The sequence below is a fragment of the Bufo gargarizans genome, chromosome 1 (genome assembly GCF_014858855.1).
Source record: "Bufo gargarizans isolate SCDJY-AF-19 chromosome 1, ASM1485885v1, whole genome shotgun sequence".
In the NCBI taxonomy this organism is placed as follows: domain Eukaryota; kingdom Metazoa; phylum Chordata; class Amphibia; order Anura; family Bufonidae; genus Bufo; species Bufo gargarizans.
Window position 1 is genome coordinate 353,109,987 of NC_058080.1, and position 23,127 is coordinate 353,133,113.

The window sequence follows — 23,127 nt, forward strand, 5'->3', positions numbered from 1 at the left end:
CTTGGCGCGGACCTCCTGGAAACAAGAGACCGAGCGTCGACAAGAGTCGGAGATGTCCAAGCAAAAAAACTGCAGACACTTCAAGTAACAGAGTCCCAGTCGCAGGTCCAGGCCAGACTGGAGAAGACAGAATCATGGGAAGAGAAAGGCAGAGTAGGGGAATGCCCAGCTTCCTAAAGAACCCCAGGTAAGATCCTAAGTCAGACAACAGAACCTGGACGAAGCACGGCCGGGAGCAAACACTAGCGTGCTCGCTGGACTCGTCTGGGCAGGCGGGAGGAAACCCAATGCGAGTAAGCGCAGATCAGTGACACGGGCAAAAAGGTTGGTAAAACTGGTCCCGTCGGCCCCCGAGCAACGCCGTCCCGTAGCCACACGGAGTGGGGGAGCAGAATGACAAACGGAAGGAACCGAAAGGGACCCGGCCAGCATCCAACAGACGCCAGGACAAGTCAGGCTAAAGTCCTTGTCGTTGTAGCCACCACATGAAGGTGTTCTACCGTCCCGGTGTGGGGGCTTGAAGGGTAATCTTGACAGAAGAAAGTAGTCCCGCCAGGTTACCGAGAAGGTAAAGTCCAAGAAGGACCATCGCCCAGAATGGTAAAAGTAATCTGCACCCAGCGGGAGGACAGAATGCAGCAAACCCGGTAAATAGGCACACAGCTAGTACAGCCAGTGTGAACAATGGAGACAGTATGAGGTCATAAGGAACACCGGGACCATCCATATGAACAACCATGTTCTCCCCAGAGGGCAGTGAAGGAACAGCCCCTGAAGCCTGGCCGGGGCAGAAGCCACATCGGAGTAAAACTGTCCCAGGAGAAGCCAAAACAGAGCAGTCGAGAGAAAACAGTCGAGAAGACGGATGACACCCTCCAACCGCAAGGAGGAGTGGGCAACAGGGAAGCCACAGGACCGCTCAAAAGCAGAACTCCGCTACTCCGAGATGTCCGGCTCACCAATTCGCAGAAGTCGAATACCCTAATGAACCGAAAGTGGAGGTCCCTGAGACCTGGGTAATCGAGCACCCAAGAGAAGTTGGGCGACCTGCTCGAAAAGAGCGGCTAGAACCTGGTAGCAAAACAAACTGAAGCACGGAGGGTGCCAACAGGAAGGACTCAAACCAAAACGCATCCAAGAGGAGGAATGGCAACAGGCGAGGGAACCGTAATCCCGCCAGAGCCAACGTAGACTGTGAGGGACGCTGGAGACAGCACTCTCGACCATGTGACCGCTTGCGCTGGGAAGCAATGCCACAGGGGAACTAATGGGTACGCATCTAGGAACCACAAACACTCCCCAGGCGGAAGGGCCAACGAATATGGTGGATACCGTCACAACGGAAACACAATATACCCTCCGAACAGAGAATGGATACCACCCAGCTCGCTGCAGTAGAGAGCAATAGAGCCCGTCCAGGTCAGGTGAACAGAAAGATCTCTTCAGAGAAGAGTGCCAGGCCGGCGGCAATCACCGTATCCCAAGAGAAAAACGTCAAGTCGCAGGAAGAATGGAGGCATACGTACAAGCAGCCCCATAAGCAGTGAGAAAGCCAACCCACCTACGGAAGGAGAAGGCATACACGGCCCAACAACGCACAGAGTGCACAAGAGCGTCCGCCCACTGCGAAATAGTCATTCAGCAAAGAGGGCCAGCCACAGAGTCCCACAGAATCCACGGAAGTGCAAAGTGCAACCGGAAGGGGGGGACATACACAAGACTAGTATGGCATGCGATGGAACGCAAGCAGTCCGCCCAGAAGAGAGGGAAATGTACTTGGCAAACATTGCAGACAGCAAGCGTGCAAAGCCCGCCCCACAAGGGGGTGATGCCCAAGACCAGCACCTACTTCAGAGAAGTAGGACATACCATATTCTGCCCAGAAGAGGGCCATGCACATGGCCACACAGCATCCAGCAGAACGTCCACCTAGTGAAAAGGGGACATGCACAGGGTTATCCTAGCATTAAGTGAGTGTGCAATAATCCACCAAACACCGAATTTTGTGAGAGTACAACTACTCCGCCAATGAATGGGGACAAGTACAAGTCCAGCACAGCATATACAAGGACAGTTGTGAGTCCTGTGAGCGTACAAAAGTCCACCCATGGAATGAGGGGTGGTCACGCACAAGGCCAGCACCGTATCCAATGGGAGTGCAAGTATTCCACCCATCTTAGAGGCCAGCAACGTATCTGGTGAGAGTGCAGTATGCTGCCCAGAAGGGGGAGCCATGCCCATGGCCAGTATTGCAACCAGGGAGAATGCGAGCACCCCGCCATGGATGGGGGTCATGCACCTGGCCAGCAGCACACTGGCGAGAGAACAAACACAGTCAGTGAGAGTGTGTGTATGTTGCCTGAGGAAAGGAGACATGCCCATGGCCGGCAGCGAATCCAGTGAGAATGCCGTAACACCGCCTACGGAAGGGGGAACATGTATATGGCCGGCAGTGGATTTAGTGAGTTGCAAGCATCCCACCATGGAAGGGGGTCATGCACGCGGCCAGCAACTTACCGGCGAGAGAACGAACCCAGTCAGTGAGGGTGTATGCATGGCGCTTGAGGGAAGAAGGCATGTCCAATGCCGGCAGCGAATCCAATGAGAATGCAGCATACCGCCTATGGAAGGGGGTTATACACATGGCCGGCTGCCCAGCACCATAACCGATGAAGTGCAGTATTCCGCCTAAAGGAAGGGGGTCATGCACAAGACCGGCAGCGAATCCAGTGAGTGCAGCATTCCGCCTATGGAAGGGGGTCATGCACAAGACCGGCAGCGAATCCAGTGAGTGCAGCATTCCGCCTATGGAAGGGGGTCATGCACAAGACCGGCAGCGAATCCAGTGAGTGCAGCATTCCGCCTATGGAAGGGGGCCATGCACATGGCCGGTATCAAATCCAGTGAGTGCAGCGTTTCGCCTATGGAAGGGGATCACGCACATGGCCGGCAGCGAATCCAGTGAAAGTGCAGCGTTCCCCTATGGGAGGGGGTCGTGCACCAGACCAACACCGTATCTGGTGAGAGTGCAGATTCCACCTATGGAAGGAGGACATGCACAAGACCGGCAACGAATCCAGTGAGTGCAGCATTCCGCCTATGGAAGGGGGTTGTGCACATGGCCTGCAGCGAATCCAGTGAGTGCAGCGTTCTCGTGCACATGGCCAACACCGTATTCGGTGAGAGTGCAGTATTCCACCTAAGCGGGGGGGGGGGTCATGCACCAGGCAAGCCTGCAGCCCGAGAGAGTGCAGTATCCCGCCTAGGAAGGGGTTGTCATGCACATGGCAGGCACCATAGCTGGAGGGTGACTAATTCTGCCTATAGAAAAAAAGAGCGCATGCACTTGGCCAGCGCTGTATCCCGGAGAGGGCAAGAACCACTTAGAAGGGAAACATGCACCAGCCGGGGAGTGCGACACCATGCCGCTCATGGAAGGAGCACGCATACAGGCGGCACTACTGAGATAAGGCTGCAGCGTCCTGCGCAGCGCACAAGAAATCCATTAGTTAACCATTTCATGTATTTCTAAATAAAAATAGCCTCACTGAGGCAGAAATAAGTGCCACCATACAGGTGCACAGCATAGAAGTAGGGAAAAAAACAGGGAGGGGGGGGGGGTGCCAGCCATACAGGCCCATCGGGAGCCGCCGGTACCCGAAGGGTTAACAGCCATCCAACCTGGGAAGGGAGGAGGAGGCGGCGCCGCGATCCCCTGGGGGCGGGGAACCTCCAGGCGGGAAGAATTCCCGCCTGGAGAAGTTCCCGCCCCCTCCAACAGAGGCCGGAAGTTTGCGGCCTAGCAGGCCGTGAAGCCAGGGCCTAAATTTTCTGCGGCACCCGGCTGACCGAGGCCGCACAGGAAACCGGAGCGGACTGCCTGTACAAACCGGCCGCGGAAGCCCACCCCGCGGACCGGAAGTCAGGGGCCCGGGTGGAGCGCCGGAATGCGGCCCAGTAGGCCCGAAGCCTGGGCCAAAATTTGCGGCGCCTGGCCGACCGGAAGTCGCCGACGGCCGGCCGGAATCGTTGGAGCATCGTGCTCAAGCCAAATGCCGGCCGCGGGAGTCTACCCCGCAGGCCAGAACAGTCGGGGGCCGGGAAGGAGCGCCGGAGTGCGGCCCAGCAGGCCGGGAAGAAGCGCCGGAGGTGCGGCCGAGCAGGCCGGGAAGTAAAAACTCACAGCACTGCCGTCAGGAACGGGCCCCCGGCCCAGAGCAGCGCATCAGTAAGGGGATGGGGGGACCCTGAGACCGGGTGCCCGTGCGGATGCGAGCACAGTGTTCCCAGGAGGGACGCTGATAGGTGAAGGGAGGCGATGTGGCTGCCTATTCGCAGCATTCTGCAGCTAGAATGTCCCATGAAGGCCAGAAGGGAGGAGAGGGAGCAGGGAGTAGATTGTCGCCCCGCAGCACCCCAGGGGCCAGCCTAGGTCCAGCAGTGACAGAAGGGTCCAGAGGCCCAGTATGGGGGGTCAGGCACGCAGGAGACCAGGGTGGGGGGTGGGGGACGTAGGGCTGGAGAAGCCACTCTCTCACCATAGTCGTCTTCACCCTCGGTCCATTCCAGCAGGGTCGCCCCTTCAGCTACTGGCACCGTAGTGGCAGGACGCTGGAAGAGGGACTTGGCGTGCGGGCGACCCTTGCGCTGGCGGGATGTAGGGGAGCTGGGCTGCCCTGATCCACCTTGTCTTCTGTGGGGGAGGCAGCAGTGCGGGTGACCGGCACTGGCACAGCTCAACCCCGGGAGAAACAGAGAGGTCTAATGCGTCTCTGTTGTCCCTGATGATCTGGAACAAAAAAAAGAAAAAAGTAAAAATCAAAATTTAAACAAGGAGAAAACAGCCCTGCAGAGCAGGGAGTGTCTTGCCTCCTTGGACACTAAGCAAAAACTGGCAGTCTCTCTCTCCAGGCTGAGGGTATAGCTGATGGAGGAGGGGCTTAACAGTTTTCACTTAGTGTCACGCCTCCTAGGGAGATGAGCTATACCCAAGGTCTTCTGTGTCCCCCAAGGAAATTGGGCGAGAAACGAAGTTTAATTCATATGCAAATGAGCACTCGCAAGTGCCCAGGGACAGCGTTCAGTGTGTAGGTTCCCAGGCTGCGCTGCCTTCTTTTCACTTTACTGGGCACCTACACACTGAACGCCGCCCCTGGGCACTTGCGAGTGCTCACTTGCATATGAATTAAACTACGTTTTTCCTGCTGGTGCAAGTCTAAAGAAAATAACAAAGGCACCATTACATTCATGTATAGGTGTGTTACAGAGCCATGTAAGTGCTGTTTATGGCCATATGGAGGTGACAGACTCCCTTTAACATGCTATACAAATCTGAAGTTGAACTGTGAGAAAATATTTTCCTTATTTATGATTTATAGTACTTAAAATGGTCACTAACTTTTCACACAACGTTGCATAAATCATAAGTACAAGCGACCACAAGAAACTCTGTAAAACGTCTTATCAGTGAGAAATGATTAGCTCTCATGTCATCAGCTGTTAACCTCTCACCTGCATTTAGGGGGACTAAATGCTTTTCACTTTGAAGATGGAATAAATAAAAAAATACATCTCGCAGTACCCCTTTAATGCAAGGTATGTCCAGCCACAGTCAGGGCCATAAATATTGGTACAGACAATTCTAACATTTTTGGCTCTATACACCACCACAATGGATTTGAAATGAAACAAACAAGATGTGCTTTAACTGCAGACTGTCAGCTTTAATTTGAGGGGATTTTGCATCCAAATCAGGTGAACGGTGTAGGAATTACAACAGTTTGCATATGTGCCTCCCACTTGTTAAGGGACCAAAAGGAATGGGACAGAATAATAATTATAAATCAAATTCACTTTTTAATACTTGGTTGCAAATCCTTTGCAGTCAATTACAGCCTGAAGTCTGGAACGCATAGACATCACCAGACGCTGGGTTTCATCCCTGGTGATGCTCTGCCAGGCCTCTACTGCAACTGTCTTCAGTTCCTGCTTGTTCTTGGGGCATTTTCCCTTCAGTTTTGTCTTCAGCAAAAAGTGAAATGCATGCTCAATCGGATTCAGGTCAGGTGATTGACTTGGCCATTGCATAACATTCCACTGCTTCCCCTTTAAAAACTCTTTGGTTGCTTTTGGGTCATTGTCCATCTGCATTGTGAAGCGCCATCCAATGAGTTCTGAAGCATTTGGCTGAATATGAGAAGATAATATTGCCTGAAACACTTCAGAATTCATCCTGCTGCTTTTGTCAGCAGTCACATCATCAATAAATACAAAAAAACAGTTCCATTGGCAGCCATACATGTACACGCCATGAGACTACCACCACCATGCTTCACTGATGAGGTGGTATGCTTAGGATCATGAGCAGTTCCTTTCCTTCTCCATACTCTTCTCTTCCCATCACTCTGGTACAAGTTAATCTTGGTCTCATCTCTCCATAGGAAGTTGTTTCAGAACTTTGGAGGCTTTTTTAGATGTCGTTTGGAAAACTTTAATCTGGCCTTCCGGTTTTTGAGGCTCACCAATGGTTTACACCTTGTGGTGAACCCTCTGTATTCACTCTGGTGAAGTCTTCTCTTGATTGTTGACTTTGACACACATACACCTACCTCCTGGAGAGTGTTCTTGATCTGGCCAACTGTTGTGAAGGGCGTTTTCTTCACCAGGGAAAGAATTATTCGGTCATTCACCACAGTTGTTTTCCGTGGTCTTCCGGGTCTTTTGGTGTTGCTGAGCTCACCGATGCGTTCCTTCTTTATAAGAAGGTTCCAAACAGTTGCTTTGGCCATGCCTAATCTTTCTACTAACTCTCTGATAGGTTTGTTTTGTTTTTCAGCCTAATGATGGCTTGCTTCACTGATAATGACAGCTCTTTGGATCTCATCTTGAGAGTTGACAGCAACAGATTCCAAATGCAAATAGCACACTTGACATGAACTCTGGACCTTTTATCTGCTCATTGTAATTGGGATAATGAGGGAATAACACACACCTAGCCATGGAACAGCTGAGAAGCCAATGGTCCCTTTACTTTTGGTCCCTTAAGTGGGAGGCACATTTGCAAACTGTTGTAATTCTTACACCGTTCACCTGATTTGGATGTAAATACCCTCAAATTAAAGCTGACAATCTACAGTTAAAGCACATCTTGTTCGTTTCATTTCAAATCCATTGTGGTGGTGTACAGAGCTAAAAAAGTGTTAGAACTGTGTTGATGTCCCAATATTTATGGACCCGACTTACTGACAAAAGCAAAACGAAAACCTAAGGCCTATTTGTTTACCTTGACTACTCCGGTCATACACAGATCCAGGGATTATTGCTTCACGGGCATCATACATCGCTGTTGTCATAAAACGTGCCCCCTGGAATACATTATGAAAGCTGTTACTATAATAGCCAAGGCGAGACAAAAAAAAAAAAAAAAAAAAAAAACGAAACTGGATTGCTCAAACAAATAGACCTCCGCGTAGGCAGGTTCAGACAAAGGACAAGTGCAGGTATTCTCCTTAGGCTACTTTCAAACTGGTGTTCGGTGCGGATCAGTCTTTTATCTGCACAGACTGATCCGCACCGATAATGCAAACGCTTGTATCTGTTCATATCGGATCAGCTTGCATTATTCATAAAAAAAAAAAAAAGTAAGTAAAAACAGATCAGTTTTGACTTACATTGAAAGTCAATGGGGGACGGATCCGTTTTCAATTGCACCATATTGTGTCAGTGACAAACGGATCCGACCCCATTGATTTACATTGTAAGTTAGGACGGATCCGTTTGGCTCTGCATGGCCAGGCAGACACCAAAACCGCCTAACAAAACGCAACAGAGACCAAACGCAGCCAAATTGATGCATTCTGAACAGATCCTTATCTATTCAGAATGCATTGGGGCTGAACTGATCCGTTTTGGGATGCTTGTGAGAGCCCTGAAACTGATCTCACAAGCGGACCCAGAAACCCCAGAGTGAAAGTAGCCTTAGACAGCACACAAGTACATGATAAAGTTCTACACGGTGGATACTTACAGGATTAATGGTGTTTACAAGTTTGCGAGGTTTGCTAAATTGCATGAGACTTTCTCTAAGATTGTTGAGTGGTCCTTCAACAAGGACTTTTTGTTCCTTGTAGTAATTTAGAAGGTGGTTCCACAGGGGTTGCTTTGAAAGTGCCTTTGGGTTGCCCACAATGATTACACCATACCTAGAAACAGAGAATTCTAGATTACTTATTATTGAGTGTGTATCTGCCAAAAATACCAAACTACACAAATATAAATAATATATCCTTTATTACATCATGAAATACAAGTTAAAAAAGGAGATTTTTTGTATAACTTACCAGTTAAATCTCTTTCTCGCTCTTCCTTGGGGGACACAGACCTTGGGTATAGCTCAGCTCCCTAGGAGGCGTGACACTAAGTAAAACTGTTAAGCCCCTCCTCCATCAGCTATACCCTCAGCCTGGAGATAGAGGCTACCAGTTGAGTGTCCAAGTAGTGAAAGGATAACAACCAATAACGGAAACAACCAGCCAGCAACCCAACGGGGCGCCAGACCATAACCCTGTAACCAAACACAGAAGGGTGGGTGCTGTGTCCCCCAAGGAAGAGCGAGAAAGAGATTTAACTGGTAAGTTATACAAAAAATCTCCTTTTCTCGCCCATTTTCCTTGGGGGACACAGACCTTGGGACGTTCAAGAGCAGTCCAAGAAGGGAGGGACCACAAACCCAAGGCGGAACACCACCAGAGCATCAGGAAACCGCTGCCTGCAAAACCAGGCGGCCCAAAGCAGCATCCGCTGATGGATGCGTATGCACCCTATAGAACTTTGTGAAAGTGTGCAGAGAGGACCAAGTGGCTGCTTTGCACAACTGTTCAGCCGAGGCCCGATGCCTCTGCGCCCAGGAAGCTCCGACTGCTCTGGTGGAATGAGCAGTGACGCCGAAAGGCGGAGGTCTGCCCTTGGCTCGATAAGCCTCAGACACCGCCAGTTTAATGAAACGGGCAATAGCCACCTTGGAGACCGCCAACCCTCTGCGCGAACCCTCCGGAACCACAAACAGGGAGTCCGTGCGCCGAAAGGACCCGGTGACCTCCAAGTAAATCCTCAACGCCCTGACCACATCCAGACGGTGCAGTTCCCGTTCTCTGGGGTGGGAAGGAGAGGGACAGAGCGACGGAAGGACGATGTCCTCATTGATGTGAAAGGCGGAGACCACCTTTGGCAGGAAAGTCGGGGGACAGGCCGAAGCACAACCTTATCCTGGTGGAAGATCAGGAAAGGTTCGGAGCAAGAAAGAGCCGCTAACTCCGACACCCGTCGGAGAGACGTGACGGCCACAAGAAAGATGACCTTGCAGGACAGAAGGCGAAGGGAGACCTCCCGTAAAGGCTCGAAGGGGGCTGATTGGAGCGCCGAGAGCACCACATTCAGGTCCCAGGAAGGAACTGGAGGGCGGTACGGCGGAACAGAGTGAGCCACCCCTTGTAAGAAGGTCTTAATTGGCCCTAGAGGGGCCAGGGGACGCTGGAGAAGAATAGACAGCGCCGAAATCTGACCCTTCAGAGAACTGAGGCACAGCCCCAGGTCCAGACCCGACTGGAGGAAGGACAGGATTGTGGGAAGAGAAAACCGGAGAGGTGGGATGCTCCGGGACTCACAGAACCCCAGATAGGACCTCCAAACCCGATAGTAGATCCTAGAGGATACGGGCTTACGAGCCCGGATCATGGTGCGGACTACGTCCGCGGAGAAACCCCGTCGCGTTAAGACGGCGGTCTCAATAGCCACGCCGTCAAACGTAGCGAGCCTAAATGCTCGTGGAAGATCGGTCCCTGAGAGAGAAGGTCTTCCCTGGAGGGCAGTGGCCACGGTGCGTCTGCCAACAGCAACATTAGGTCGGCGTACCAAGACCGGCGGGGCCAATCCGGGGCGATTAGAATCGCGGGGACGCCCTCTGCCGCGATCCTCCGAAGAACCCGTGGCAGGAGGGGAAAAGGAGGAAAGACGTACAGAAGGGAGAATTCGCGCCACGGAAGGACGAGCGCGTCGGCGCCGTATGCCTTCGGGTCCCGTGCCCTGGCCAGGTATAGGGGGACCTTGTGGTTGAATTTGGAGGCCATGAGGTCCACGTCGGGGCGACCCCAGCGAAGACAAAGGGCTTCAAACACCTCTGGGTGCAGGGACCATTCTCCCGGGTCGATGGTGGACCGGCTGAGGAAATCCGCCGCCCAGTGGTCCACCCCCGGGATGTAAATCGCAGATAAGGCCGGCACGTGCGTCTCCGCCCAGAGGAGAATGAGGGTCACCTCTTGCATCGCTGCCTCCCTGATGGTTTATGTATGCCACAGCCGTGGCATTGTCCGATTGGATCCGAACAGGGTGGCCCCTCAGCAGATGGGTCCAGTGTCTGAGGGACAGAAGAATCGCCCTCAGTTCCAGAATATTGATTGGAAGTCTGGACTCCGATAGAGACCAAACGCCCTGGACGGACCGGGGAGGGAAAACCCCCCCCCCCCACCCCCGTAAGCTGTCATCTGTGGTAATCACCAGCCAGTTCAGTGGAAGGAAGGACTTCCCCCTTAGAGGGATATGCAACCACCAGCCGAGGGAAGCCCGAGCCAGGGGAGGCAGAAGAAAGGTCCTGTCCAGACTCCCCGGTGATTTGTCCCAGGCCGACAGAATTGCTCTCTGAAAGGTGCGGGATCGGAATTGTGCGAACGGCACCGCTTCGAAACAGGCAACCATCTTTCCCAACAACCGCATGCTGGATCTGAGGGAAGGGCGGTGATGACGGAGGAGACTGCGAACCGACCCGCGAAGGGCCAGACGCTTGTCCGACGGAAGGCGGACCTCCGCCAACTCTGTATCCAGGAGCATCCCCAGGAAGATCAGCCGTCTGGAGGGGGTAAGGGAAGATTTGGGGTGGTTGATAATCCAACCGAACCGCGTCAGGGTCTCCAGGGTGAGTTCCACACTGCCGGATGCCTGAGCGAAGGAGGGTGCCTTGACCAGGATGTCGTCCAAGTATGGGAGAAGAAAAACACTTCTTGAACGTAGAAGGGCCAAGACAGGGGCCAGGACCTTGGTGAACACTCGAGGAGCCGTCGCCAGACCAAAGGGAAGGGCGACGAATTGCAAGTGATCGTCCCCCACCGCGAAGCGCAGGAAGCGGTGATGACATGGAGCAACCGGAACGTGGAGGTATGCATCCTGAATGTCGATTGAGGCCATGAAATCCCCTCTTTCCAGGGAGGCCACTGCGGACCTGAGAGACTCCATCCGGAATCTCTGCAGTCGGAGAAAACGGTTCAGGCGTTTTAGGTCCAAGATCGGACGCACTGAGCCTTCCTTCTTGGGAACCACAAAGAGGTTCGAGTAGAACCCCCTGAACCTTTCCGTCGGAGGCACGGGGGCGACGACACCCTTGTCCATTAGAGAGTGAATGGCCGCGAAGAAGGCGGCCACTCGTACGGGATCTCGCGGAGGACGGGATCGGAAGAAACGGTCTGGCGGAATGGACGCAAATTCGATTTTGTATCCGCAAGATACAATCTCGAGCGCCCATGCGTCTGAGATGTGGGCCCGCCATACGTTCCTGAATAGGAGAAGGCGGCCCCCCACCCGGGTGGGTGGGGGCGCACCTTCAGGCAGAGGGCTGCTGGCCTGTGGGAGCCTGTGCAGGCTGGGACTTGCGCCAGGTAGGTTGCGTCCGAAAAAACGGCTTCTTGCGTCTATCCTGGGCTGGGCCAGAGGAAGAAGAACTGGCCGCGGGTCTAGACCCGGTGGGCTTGCGAAAGGACCGAAAACGGGACGAACCAGCGCGACCACGGGGGGCGCCCATTGGCCTGGACTGGGGGAGGTGAGTACTCTTCCCACCCGTGGCCTCTGATATAAGTTCGTCCAGACGGGTTCCGAACAGGCGGGAACCCGTGAATGGTAGGCCGGCCAAAGAGCGTTTGGAAGCGGCGTCCGCCGCCCAAACCTTCAGCCAGAGTTCCCTCCTGACAGAAACTGCCAGGGCAGAGGAACGGGCAATGAGGGCACCCGCATCAAGGGAGGCCTCACAGACGAATTTTCCGGCCTGAACAATTAGTTGGGCTAAGGAACGGAGGTCCTGAACAGGGACGACCGACCCTAACTCCCGTTCCAGTTGCAAACCCCATTCAGAGACCGCTTTGCCAACCCAGGCGGAGGCAAAGACCGGTCTAAGGGCCGAACCAGAGGCAGTAAATATGGCCTTGGAGAGGGATTCCGTACGACGGTCCTCAACAGACTGGAGGGAAGATCCGTCCTGTACAGGAATAGTAGTGCTTTTGGACAGGCGAGCCACGGGAGGATCAACCTTAGGCGGGGATGTCCACGTGGTCACAGAATCCGCTGGAAAGGGATAACAAATGTCCAGCTTTTTGGGTGTAATAAAGCGGACGTTAGGCCGAGTCCAAGCCTTGGATACCACAGAAGAAAAATCAGCGTGTATGGGAAAAACCTTGGAGGCCTGTTTGGGGCGGAGAAAGGACACGCCGGCCTGTTCAGAGCTGGGGGGGTCATCGTGTAGCTGAAAGGTATCACGGATGCTAGTGACAAGATGCCCCACCGCGGACGCCAATTTGGACGGAAGCTCTGAGTCCATGTCCACCTCCGAATCCGCCAGTTCTCCCTCAGAAAGCGTATCCCTTTGAGAGGATAGACTTGACTGAGCTCGCACGCATGGCGGAGAGAGCGAAGCATCTGGAGAAGATGTGCGCTCAACCCTTGAACGTTTCTGAGTATGCCGGGCCCTGGAAGATTCGCTGGGAGGCAGGGAACCAGTGGGGGCGGCAGAAACGGTAGTCCCAGCGGGTGCGACAGGGATTGTGGCAGCCTGCGGGAGAGGCGGTCTATCCACGAGACGGCCCACTACGTGTGTAAGGCTTTCCACCGCCTGAGACAGAGACCTAGCCCAGTCAGGGGGTTCAGAGGCACCGGGGGGCGCAGCGGGAAGCGGGCCCTGCACCGGGGCCTGACATGCAAGGCAATGCGGCTCAGATTGCCCACGCGGAAAAAGTTCCTTACAGGCGGTACAGGCATGGTACCAGGGTTTGGGGGCACCTGTGGGATCTGACATGCTGAAGTGTGGTTGTACTCTAATATAGAGACCACAAAGGGTTATAGCAGCTATGACCAGGAGGGTTAGGAGAGGGTTAACTGTCCTACCAGTGCCTCAGAAGAACGTCAGGAGATGGCCCAGATCAGCAGCAGCAGAGAAGCAATGAACAGCAGTGAGCAGCAGAGAGCGCCCACAGAAGCCGAGCGATGTACACAGGAGGTTAGAGTCCCCCACCGTGTCCCAGCTTCCTGTCAGGAGTGAGGAAGCGCGGGAAACCTCAGCAGAAAGCGCGGGGAACAAGCTCCGCCCCCTCCAGCGCTTGAAATGTCTCCTGTGAAGGAGAACGTAGCTCCGCCCCCAAAATGACGCACACGTAAGCCCCGCCCCCTGCCGGGACCGCTAAGCCCCGCCCCCCGGTCTCGGCGGGAAGGGGGAGAGAGAGAAGAGAAAAAATGGAGTCAGCCCCGAATGAGGGGGGGGGGGGAGAGAAAGATAGCAGCGTGGGGGGGAACGGCGTTGGGGTGCTGAGGATGCTGCTGTGCTGCATTGTCCTGCAGATGAGCGCTCAGAATGAGCGACCACGGGTGCCCCCCTTACCCAGAGGGGTAGATGCTGCAGATAGGGACGGGGTATGGGCTGGAATAGCCATCTCACCGTCCGACGTCTTCACCCTCAGTCCTTTCCAGCAGGGTCGCCCCTTCAGCCACTGGCACCGCAGTGGCAGGAAGCTGGAAGAGGGGCTTGGCGTGCGGGCGACCCCCTAGCTGGCGGGATGTAGGGGAGCCATTGCTGCCCAGATCCTCCTATTGCTTCTGTGGGGGAGGCAGCAGTGCAGATAAGTTGGCACTGGCGCAGCTCAACCCCGGGAGAGCAGAGAGGTCTAATGCGTCTCTGGTATCCCTAGGAAAAAATAAAATAACAAAATTAGAAGAAAAAGTAAAAATAACAAGGAGAAAACAGCCCTGCAGTAGCAGGGAGTGTTTTGCCTCCTTGGACACTAAGCTAAAACTGGTAGCCTCTATCTCCAGGCTGAGGGTATAGCTGATGGAGGAGGGGCTTAACAGTTTTACTTAGTGTCACGCCTCCTAGGGAGCTGAGCTATACCCAAGGTCTGTGTCCCCCAAGGAAAATGGGCGAGAAATTACAAAGTAGGTAATGTGGACTTACAATATGGACAACAGAACCCAACTCCCATTAAACGCTAGATCTGATTATGTATCGCACACCTCCAAATACGGGGGTGACAAAATATCATGCAATTGCGCAACAAAAAAAAAAAAGACATAAAAGCCAAAGTCTACAACACAGACTTACTGCCGATTATGCCTATATCTGAGCAATAGCTACACATTTAAAGCCCATAATAAAGTATAGTAATTAAAGATTAGGAAATGAGGGGCACTCCAAATCTAGGAAATTGTCGACAGCACTAAGGCGAGTGGGCCAGATATTTAAAGGGAACCTGTCACCTGGATTTTGTGTATAGAGCTGAGGACATGGGTTGCTAGATGGCCGCTAGCACATCTGCAATACCCAGTCCCCATAGCTCTGTGTGCTTTTATGGTGTATAAAAACCGAATTGATACATATGCAAATTAACCTGAGATGAGTCCTGTCCCTGACTCATCTCACGTACAGGACTCATCTCAGGTTAATTTGCATATGTATCAAATCGTTTTTTTTACACCATAAAAGCACTCAGAGCTTTGGGGACTGGGTATTGCTGATGTGCTAGCGGCCATCTAGCAACCCATGTCCTCAGCTCTATACACAAAATCCCGGTGACAGGTTCCCTTTAATAAAATATGGATAAAACCAATACAATAAAACAAAATATCAAAAATAAATGAAAATCAAATCGTACAATAAAACCACACAGTATCCCAGATTGTTTTCATTCCATTCAGATGTCTATCTGGGATACTGTATGGTTTTATTGCACGATTTGATTTTCATTTATTTTAGATATTTTGTTGCTTTTATTGTATTGGTTTTATCCATATTTTATTAAAATATCTGGCCCACTCACCTTAGTGCTGTCGACAATTTCCTAGATTTGGAGTGCCCCTCATTTCCTCATCTTCAATTTGAGCTCTTTGTCGGTTTGGGTGGACCGAGAGGTGAGCACCCTGTATCCATTTGTTCTATAGGAGCAGCCGCTTTTCACACTTCAATCCTTAAGTATAATAATTGTAGCAAGCTATCTTGTGCTAAAAAAGCATCCATATTAGTATATGCATGCTAATACAACAGTAGAGCAACCATGATAAAATAGAAGCCCAGAGTAAAGTGGGGAAAAACGCCGACGTACGTTTCAATGTGCTTCCTCCTGGAAGCACGAGTTTGACTGTTGTAGAGAAACATACCACAACGCACAGGAATGTGCCTCCCAATTCTATTCTCCCACTACAATAATTCCTAGACCGGGCCAACATTAATGAATAAAGATATATTACTGGACATTTACCGTGCTCTCGTTAATGCCACATTCAAGCGACGGGGATCGTTTAAAAAACCAATTCCCTGGTGCTCATTCGCACGAACACAAGAAAGGATAATAAAATCTTTCTCTCTTCCTTGAAAAGCATCTACACTGGCAATTTCCACCTCCTAAAGAATATAAAAAGAAACCATTTTTAAGTTAATATGACAGATAAGAATACATTATGAAAAAGGATAGAAAAACAGACACACTGTACATTGGTAGTATTTTACCTGGTATAGCTTAGTGTGCAAAGAGCCACTGAACTGCATGTACTGAACCAAGTAGGACCTCTGCCCTTCATATGGAGTAATTATACCAATCTGGTCTGGTTTGGCGCCTGCCTTCAAAAGTTTGGTAGTAATTTTCTCAACATTAGCAGCTTCTGTCCTAAAAGAGATGACACAAGTTGCACATAAATTAGTGACACCCATGTTTGAATTATAGACCCAAACGAAAAAGCACCCATGGCCTAACAAGCCTGTCATATTTACCTGTTTAGATAAGAAGTCCCTGAACTGGCAATCTCTTCTTGTCCCTGGGTGACGTAAAAAAACATTGGCTTGTCTGGTTGTGGCCACTGGAAGTCAAAGCCTTTCTTCACACGATCCGCTAGATAGATTATTTAGAAAGATTAATACGGTTAATTATATAAATTAAGCCCTTGTTCAAATCTGGAGTCTCCATCACAGATTCTGTCATTCAGAAGAAAAAAATTATATATATTGTGAAGCAAGCAGTGGTGTTTTAAAGGTGAAATGAGCATCATGAAGAATATTTTTCGTCAATGGGACCTGAATTCCCCTATGCTCGTATAACAGAACAGAGAACTAATGCAGATGTGAATTCAGCCTTAGTGGTTGTATTACCTGCAGTTACTCCGTTTTGAAGGGAACCTTCGTAGAAAATGTTTGATGGAAAAGCACTAAGAGCAGGATGCATCCTGTACTGAACCTGAAGGCGAATTGGTCTGATGCCAAGAACCACAAGTCTCTCAAACAGTGACTGAGACAGTCCAGCCTTTGCAGCTTTTTTACACATCACAACTGGACCAAGCTGACAGTGATCTCCTACAAGTATTAGCTAAGAAAACAAAACAGATCATATATTAAAAAGTATCATTAACCTGTTCAAGACCCGGCCATTTCCAGTTTTAGATTTTTAAATCCCTCCCCAACTTTATTTTTCCTGTAAGTCCTGCTTGTTAAAACTACAAAAACCCGGTGGCTATGGTAACCGCTACATTCTAGAGCAGGTGCTATTTTTAAACCCCGCACCTCTGTGTACATGTACCACCTGTGGTACTGAAGGTGCTAAACTTGCCATACTCAATGTATGTTTCAATCTATACATTTCATACTCCTAGTACAGAAAACGGTGGCATTAAAACCTAAAAAAGTATACCCTAAAACAATGCTAAATCACCTGTTTGGCTCCCAGCACAACTGGCACCATACATTCAGGCTCTGTGGCTTGAGTACTTTCATCAATCAAAATTGACCGGAATTGCATTTTAGCAAGCCTAGGATCTCCTGCACCAACACATGTACAGCAAATTACATCCGCGTTCTGCAATTAGGGAAAAGAAAAACAACATTAGCGATGAGGACCGTTTGGTGGTAAAAGCAGAATTGCGTTATGGATTCTGTTACCACGGACCATAACGCAATTCTACGATGGAATGCATAACAGAATGCCTTTAGAGGCATTCCGTCATAACAGAAGTCTATGGGCTGCAAAACGGATCCGTCCAGTTTCATTTATGCAGGCGATGACGCCCCTGCATAATGGAAATGGAACGGATCAGTTATGCAGCCCATAGACTTTTATGACGGAATATGACTCTAAAAGGCATTCTGTTATGCATTCAGTCGTAGAATTGCGTTATGGTCCGTGGTAACAGAATCCATAACGCAATTCTGCTTTTACCACCAAATGAAGCGTGAACGAAATTCATAACATGAATTTCGCTCATCTCTACATGTTATGAATAAACAAGAAATATATTGACTATAATAAACGGTTCCTGGAAGTGTATGCTAGACAGTATCAGGCAGGATGAGTGAAGTTTACAGATTTCCTATTGGTTAATAAACATTAGCTATGTAATATTTTATCACCTTTTGGGTGCACAGTTTATTTCTGCATGCCCCATTCAAAAATCTGCAGCGTGTGAATGTACCCAATGAACCCTAAGCAACCTATGCAGCTGTGCTCCTCAGCTGCATTATGACCACCATCACCCTCATTAATAATCTGGGCACACAGCGCACTAGCGGATTTTTCTCATAGAGATCTCACTGCTGAACATTCATTGCAAACGTTAAAGCAACGTTCACATAGAACGGGAAAAAAGGTGAACTTTGCTGCAAATTCTGTATGTTTTACATGCAGATTGTCATGGAAATTTGCTGTAGAACTCACTATTTGGCCTGTATTACTCTGGCTGAGTAAAGTGTTTGCAGTAACGCTCGTTTAGCAATGATCTGCCTGTGTTAAAGTGCCGCCGATTATCCAATGAGCGGGCATGGGGCGGTTTTTTATACAGGCTACAAAACCATTGTTTGACAGATTGTGCCGTCTAATCAGGCTGTGCTGCCAGCAATTCATGATTCTGCAGTGTAATACAGTTTGGATTTTCTGCACTCGAATTCAGACACAAAATACACACAAATTTCCACTATTTAGTACCATAAGTAATTCTCGTTCTGCTGTCCTTTTAAGAGCTCTGTATCGTTTCTCATCAGCCGATGACAGTTCTCCTGTCTCATCTTTCAATTGCTGCAATTTCTGAAGTTCTGGCATACTAAAAATAAAGATTAGTTTAGTATTAATAAAAAAAGAACTGCAATCTGTACATCCTTGTCCAGAATTGTACTAGTGATGGTCTATCCTTAGGGTAGGCCATTAATGTCTGATTGGCAGGGGTCAGACACCCCGCCTATCAGCTGTTGCAGAGTAGCACTGGCACACCATAGCATCATCCACTAGTGGACGCAGCAGTGTAGCTCAGGTGCAGAGTGTACAGTCGTGGCAAATTTGAGAATGACCCAAATATTAGTTTTCACAAAGTTTGCTGCTAAACTGCTTTTAGATCTTTGTGTCAGTTGTTTCTGTGATGTAGTGAAATATAATTACCCGCACTTCATACGTTTCAAAGGCTTATCGACAATTACATGACATTTATGCAAAGAGTCAGTATTTGCAGTGTTGGCCCTTTTTCAGGACCTCTGCAATTCAACTGGGCATGCTCTCAATCAACTTCTGGGCCAATTCCTGACTGATAGCAGCCCATTCTTTCATAATTACTTCTTGGAGTTTGTCAGAATTAGTGGGTTTTTGTTTGTCCACCCGCTTTTTGAGGATTGACCACAAGTTCTCAATGGGATTAAGATCTAGGGAGTTTCCAGGCCATGGACCCAAAATGTCAACGTTTTGGTCCCCGAGCCAATTAGTTATCACTTTTGCCTTATGGCACGGTGCTCCATCGTGCTGGAAAATGCATTGTTCTTCACCAAACTGTTGTTGGAAGAAGTTGCTGTTGGAGGGCGTTTTGGTACCATTCTTTATTCATGGCTGTGTTTTGGGGCAAAATTGTGAGTGAGCCCACTCCCTTGGATGAGAAGCAACCCCTCACATGAATGGTCTCAAGATGCTTTACTGTTGGCATGACACAGGACTGATGGTAGCGCTCACCTTTTCTTCTCCGGACAAGACTTTTTCCTGATGCCCCAAACAATCGGAAAGAGGCTTCATTGGAGAATATATTGCCCCAGTCCTCAGCAGTCCATTCACCATATTTTCTGCAGAAGATCAATCTGTCCCTGATGTTTTTGTTTTGGAGAGAAGTGGCTTCTTTGCTGCCCTTCTTGACCCCAGGCCATCTTCCAAAAGTCTTCACCTCACTGTGCGTGCAGATGCGCTCACACCTGCCTGCTGCCATTCCTGAGCAAGCTCTGCACTGGTGGCACTCTGATCCCACAGCTGAATCCTCTTTAGGAGACGATCCTGGCGCTTGCTGGACTTTCTTGGATGCCCTGAAGCCGCCTTAACAAGAATTGAACCTCTTTCCTTGACGTTTTTGATGATCCTATAAATTGTTGATTGAGGTGCAAGCTTAGTAGCCACAATATCCTTGCCTGTGAAGCCATTTTTATGCAACGCAATGATGGCTGCACGCGTTTCTTTGCAGGTCACCATGGTTAACAATGGAAGAACAATGATTTCAAGCATCACCCTCCTTTTAACAGGTCAAGTCTGCCATTTTAACCGAATCAGCCTGACAATGATCTCCAGCCTTGTGCTCGTCAACATTCTCACCTGAGTTAACAAGACGATTACTGAAATGATCTCAGCAGGTCCTTTAATGACAGCAATGAAATGCAGTGGAAAGTTTTTTTGGGGGGGGGATTAAAGAGAGTCTTTCACCTAAAATGACCATTATACACCACAAACATCATGATATCCATTACATTCCCCATATTATAAGCTTACCTTTCATATTGCTGTCCGTCGCCTATTCTCTCTTAAAAACGCTTTTAATCCATATGCTAATTAGGTTCTGAAGGTGCCCAGGAGCGGCGTTTATGCGGCCGGTGCCCAGGCTCCACTGCGCTGTTCAAATCAAACCCCTCCCCTTTCACCCCTCTGGCCCGCCCTCGGTTCTTGAGATACCATCCTCCAGTCAATGACAGATCCGGCGCCTGCGCACTCCATTACCCACTAGGGCAGAGGCAGCAGAGCGTTTAATCCGCATGCGCCAGCCCGATCTAGCCGGCGGAAGTAAACTACCAAAATATCGGGATGTACGGGCCGGCGCATGCGCATTAAACGCTCTGCTGCCTCTGCCCTAGTGGGTAATGGAGTGCGCAGGCGCCGGATCTGTCATTGACTGGAGGATGGTATCTCAAGAACCGAGGGCGGGCCAGAGGGGTGAAAGGGGAGGGGTTTGATTTGAACAGCGCCGTGGAGCCTGGGCACCGGCCGCATAAACGCCGCCCCTGGGCACCTTCAGAACCTAATTAGCATATGGATTAAAAGCGTTTTTTAGAGAGAATAGGCGACGGACAGCAATATGAAAGGTAAGATTATAATATGGGGAATGTAATGGAGATCATGATGTTTGTGGTGTATAATGGTCATTTTAGGTGAAAGACTCCCTTTAAGTTAATTTTCATGGCAAAGAAGGACTATGCAATTCATCTGATCACTCTTCATAACATTCTGGAGTACATGCAAATTGCTATTATAAAAACTTAAGCAGCAACTTTTCCAATATTTATGTAATTCTCAAAACTTTTGGCCATGACTGTAGAAACCCCACCAGAGCCTGAGGATAGACCACTTGTAAAATCCCGGACAACCCCTTTAAAACAAACGCAACATTGGCCAAACATGTACAATTAAATATAATTTATACATGCAGTATAGAGCTCCAAAGAATTAAGTTGGAAAGAAAAAAAGGGGGAAGCATTAATACAAGTTATGGGAATGATAAACTGAGGAAATCCCTGGACCAGACGGCATTACTTAAAGGGATTCTGTCATCTCTTTTTACCCTATAGAGCTGCAGACATGCACGGCTAGATCACCGCAATAACTGTCCCATAACTGTGTGGTTTTAGCGACTGTAAAAAATTATTTTATATATGTAAATCAGCCTGGTAAGAAGCCAAAGGTGCTGTACTAACCGTTCTGGAGCCCAGTCACATCCCCCTTTGAAGGAGCCCAGCGCCGCCTGTAACTAGGAATCTTCTCCTTGCTCATAAAGTCAGATCGCCCTAATCTCGCGATGCGCAGTGCTGGCATAGTGTTTCTTCCCTGCGCTGGCATTAGTCTCAGGGAAGGAACTGTACATAGCTTGCGCATCGCAAGATTACAGCGATCTGACTTTGTGAGGAAGGAGGAGATTTGTGGTTACAGGCGGTGCTGGGCTCCTTCACAGGGGGGGCCTGGCTGGGCTCCAGAACGGTTAGTACAGCCCTTACCAGGCTGATTTACATATATATAAAATAATTTTTTACGCTCAATAAAACCACACAGAGCTATGGGACAGGTATATTGCGGACATGCTAGCGGTGATCTAGTCGTGCATGTCCGCAGCTCTATAGGGTAAAAAAAAGATGACAGAATCCCTTTAAAGGAGTTGTCTCATGACAGACAATGGAGGCATATCACTAGGATATGCCTCCATTGTCTTACAAGTGCGGGTCCCACACCTATAGAGAACGGAGCCCCGAAAGTGAAGGAGAACGCACTGCGCACCCGCGCTCCATTCACTTTCTATGGGGCTGGTGAAAATAGCCTTGCACTGGCTGGGCTATTTCTGTCACGCCCATAGAAGTGAATGGGAGTGGTGGCCAGTCATGCGCGGTGCACTCCCATTCACTTCTATGGGGAGCCGGTATGGTGGTGGCCGGACCGCAGTCCTCCAGCCGCCACCTTGTGGGGCTCCGTTCGATATAGGTGCAGGTCCCAGCACCTATAATTCAATGGAGCATACCCTAGCGATATGCACCCATTGTCTACGATGAGACAACCCCTTTAAAAAGGAGTTATCCCATGATTAATATAAAAAATAAAAATCTGACATCTTAAAGTACATGCTATCAGTTGAAGGGGCGTGTCTTCTTGTGCCGCACAGGGGGTGTGACCATACTGCGGCAGCTCTCCAAATGAAGAACAAAGCAGGTGGCGTTATACAGATGCACTTTATTTGATAGCTCAGTGGCTATGCAAAATTTTAAATTACATGAAATTACAGAAGTAGTAAGATCCAAGTGCTGATGTTGTGGAGAATACCTCAGTTAACAGCTTGGCCAGTGTTCACAGTGATACTTCATGGTTTTCAACAGTAATACTCAAATGCAAACATAATACACCACACACGCCATCAAATGTTATGACCAATATAATGTGCGAGTGTGTGTGTGTGTGTGTGTGTGTGTGTGTGTGTGTGTGTGTGTGTATACACACGCACATACATACACACGCGTTATATTGGTCTTAACATATGAAAGCGTGTGTGTGGTGTATTAGGTTTGCTTCTTTTTTTTGCATTTGAGAAAAACATACCTTTCCATGTTGCGAATCTGATTGTGCAGTGCCAAGAAAGAAACTGGAGAATCAATGGCTTCACGGCTCTTCGCACAGAGACGAACCACTTTGAGTCCCGTTTGGTGTATTTTCTCAGTGAGTTGATCTACGGCAATATTGCTTGGAGCACACACCAAGACCGGGCTATGCATACATACAAAAGCCATTTATTAGCTTTATATTCAAAACAGACTAGACATTACTGACAACCTTTTCTAAGTTACTGATTATTTCAGATATTAAAAAATGAATCCATAAAACATTTTAATAATAGCTCAATGCATTTAAGGACCTCTGACACAGGCTGAAGCCCAGTCAACTATTGGAAACAAACCAAATGTTCCCGATAATGGACTGATCTTTGAAAAGAGGTGAGAGCAGCATTTACATGGAGCAATCATCAACTGTGTGGGGACAAACCATCACTACGGCGATCACTTTTCTATACCTTAAGGGCCCT

General features: G+C 49.5%; 1 protein-coding gene across 2 annotated transcripts in view; it reads right to left on the reverse strand.

Annotated features, from left to right (window-relative positions):
- The window catches only part of UPF1 (UPF1 RNA helicase and ATPase), a 103,943-nt gene that overhangs the window by 27,520 nt on the left and 53,296 nt on the right, over nucleotides 1-23,127 (reverse strand). For both annotated transcript variants that reach the window (XM_044268861.1, XM_044268851.1), the window contains exons 12-20: nucleotides 22,647-22,811; nucleotides 18,264-18,378; nucleotides 16,998-17,141; nucleotides 16,442-16,655; nucleotides 16,067-16,184; nucleotides 15,806-15,962; nucleotides 15,558-15,700; nucleotides 8,027-8,201; nucleotides 7,283-7,364 (exon numbers count right to left, since the gene is read on the reverse strand). In XM_044268861.1, coding sequence (XP_044124796.1) covers nucleotides 7,283-7,364; nucleotides 8,027-8,201; nucleotides 15,558-15,700; nucleotides 15,806-15,962; nucleotides 16,067-16,184; nucleotides 16,442-16,655; nucleotides 16,998-17,141; nucleotides 18,264-18,378; nucleotides 22,647-22,811 — 1,313 coding nt within the window. The remainder of the gene's footprint in view (nucleotides 1-7,282; nucleotides 7,365-8,026; nucleotides 8,202-15,557; nucleotides 15,701-15,805; nucleotides 15,963-16,066; nucleotides 16,185-16,441; nucleotides 16,656-16,997; nucleotides 17,142-18,263; nucleotides 18,379-22,646; nucleotides 22,812-23,127) is intronic.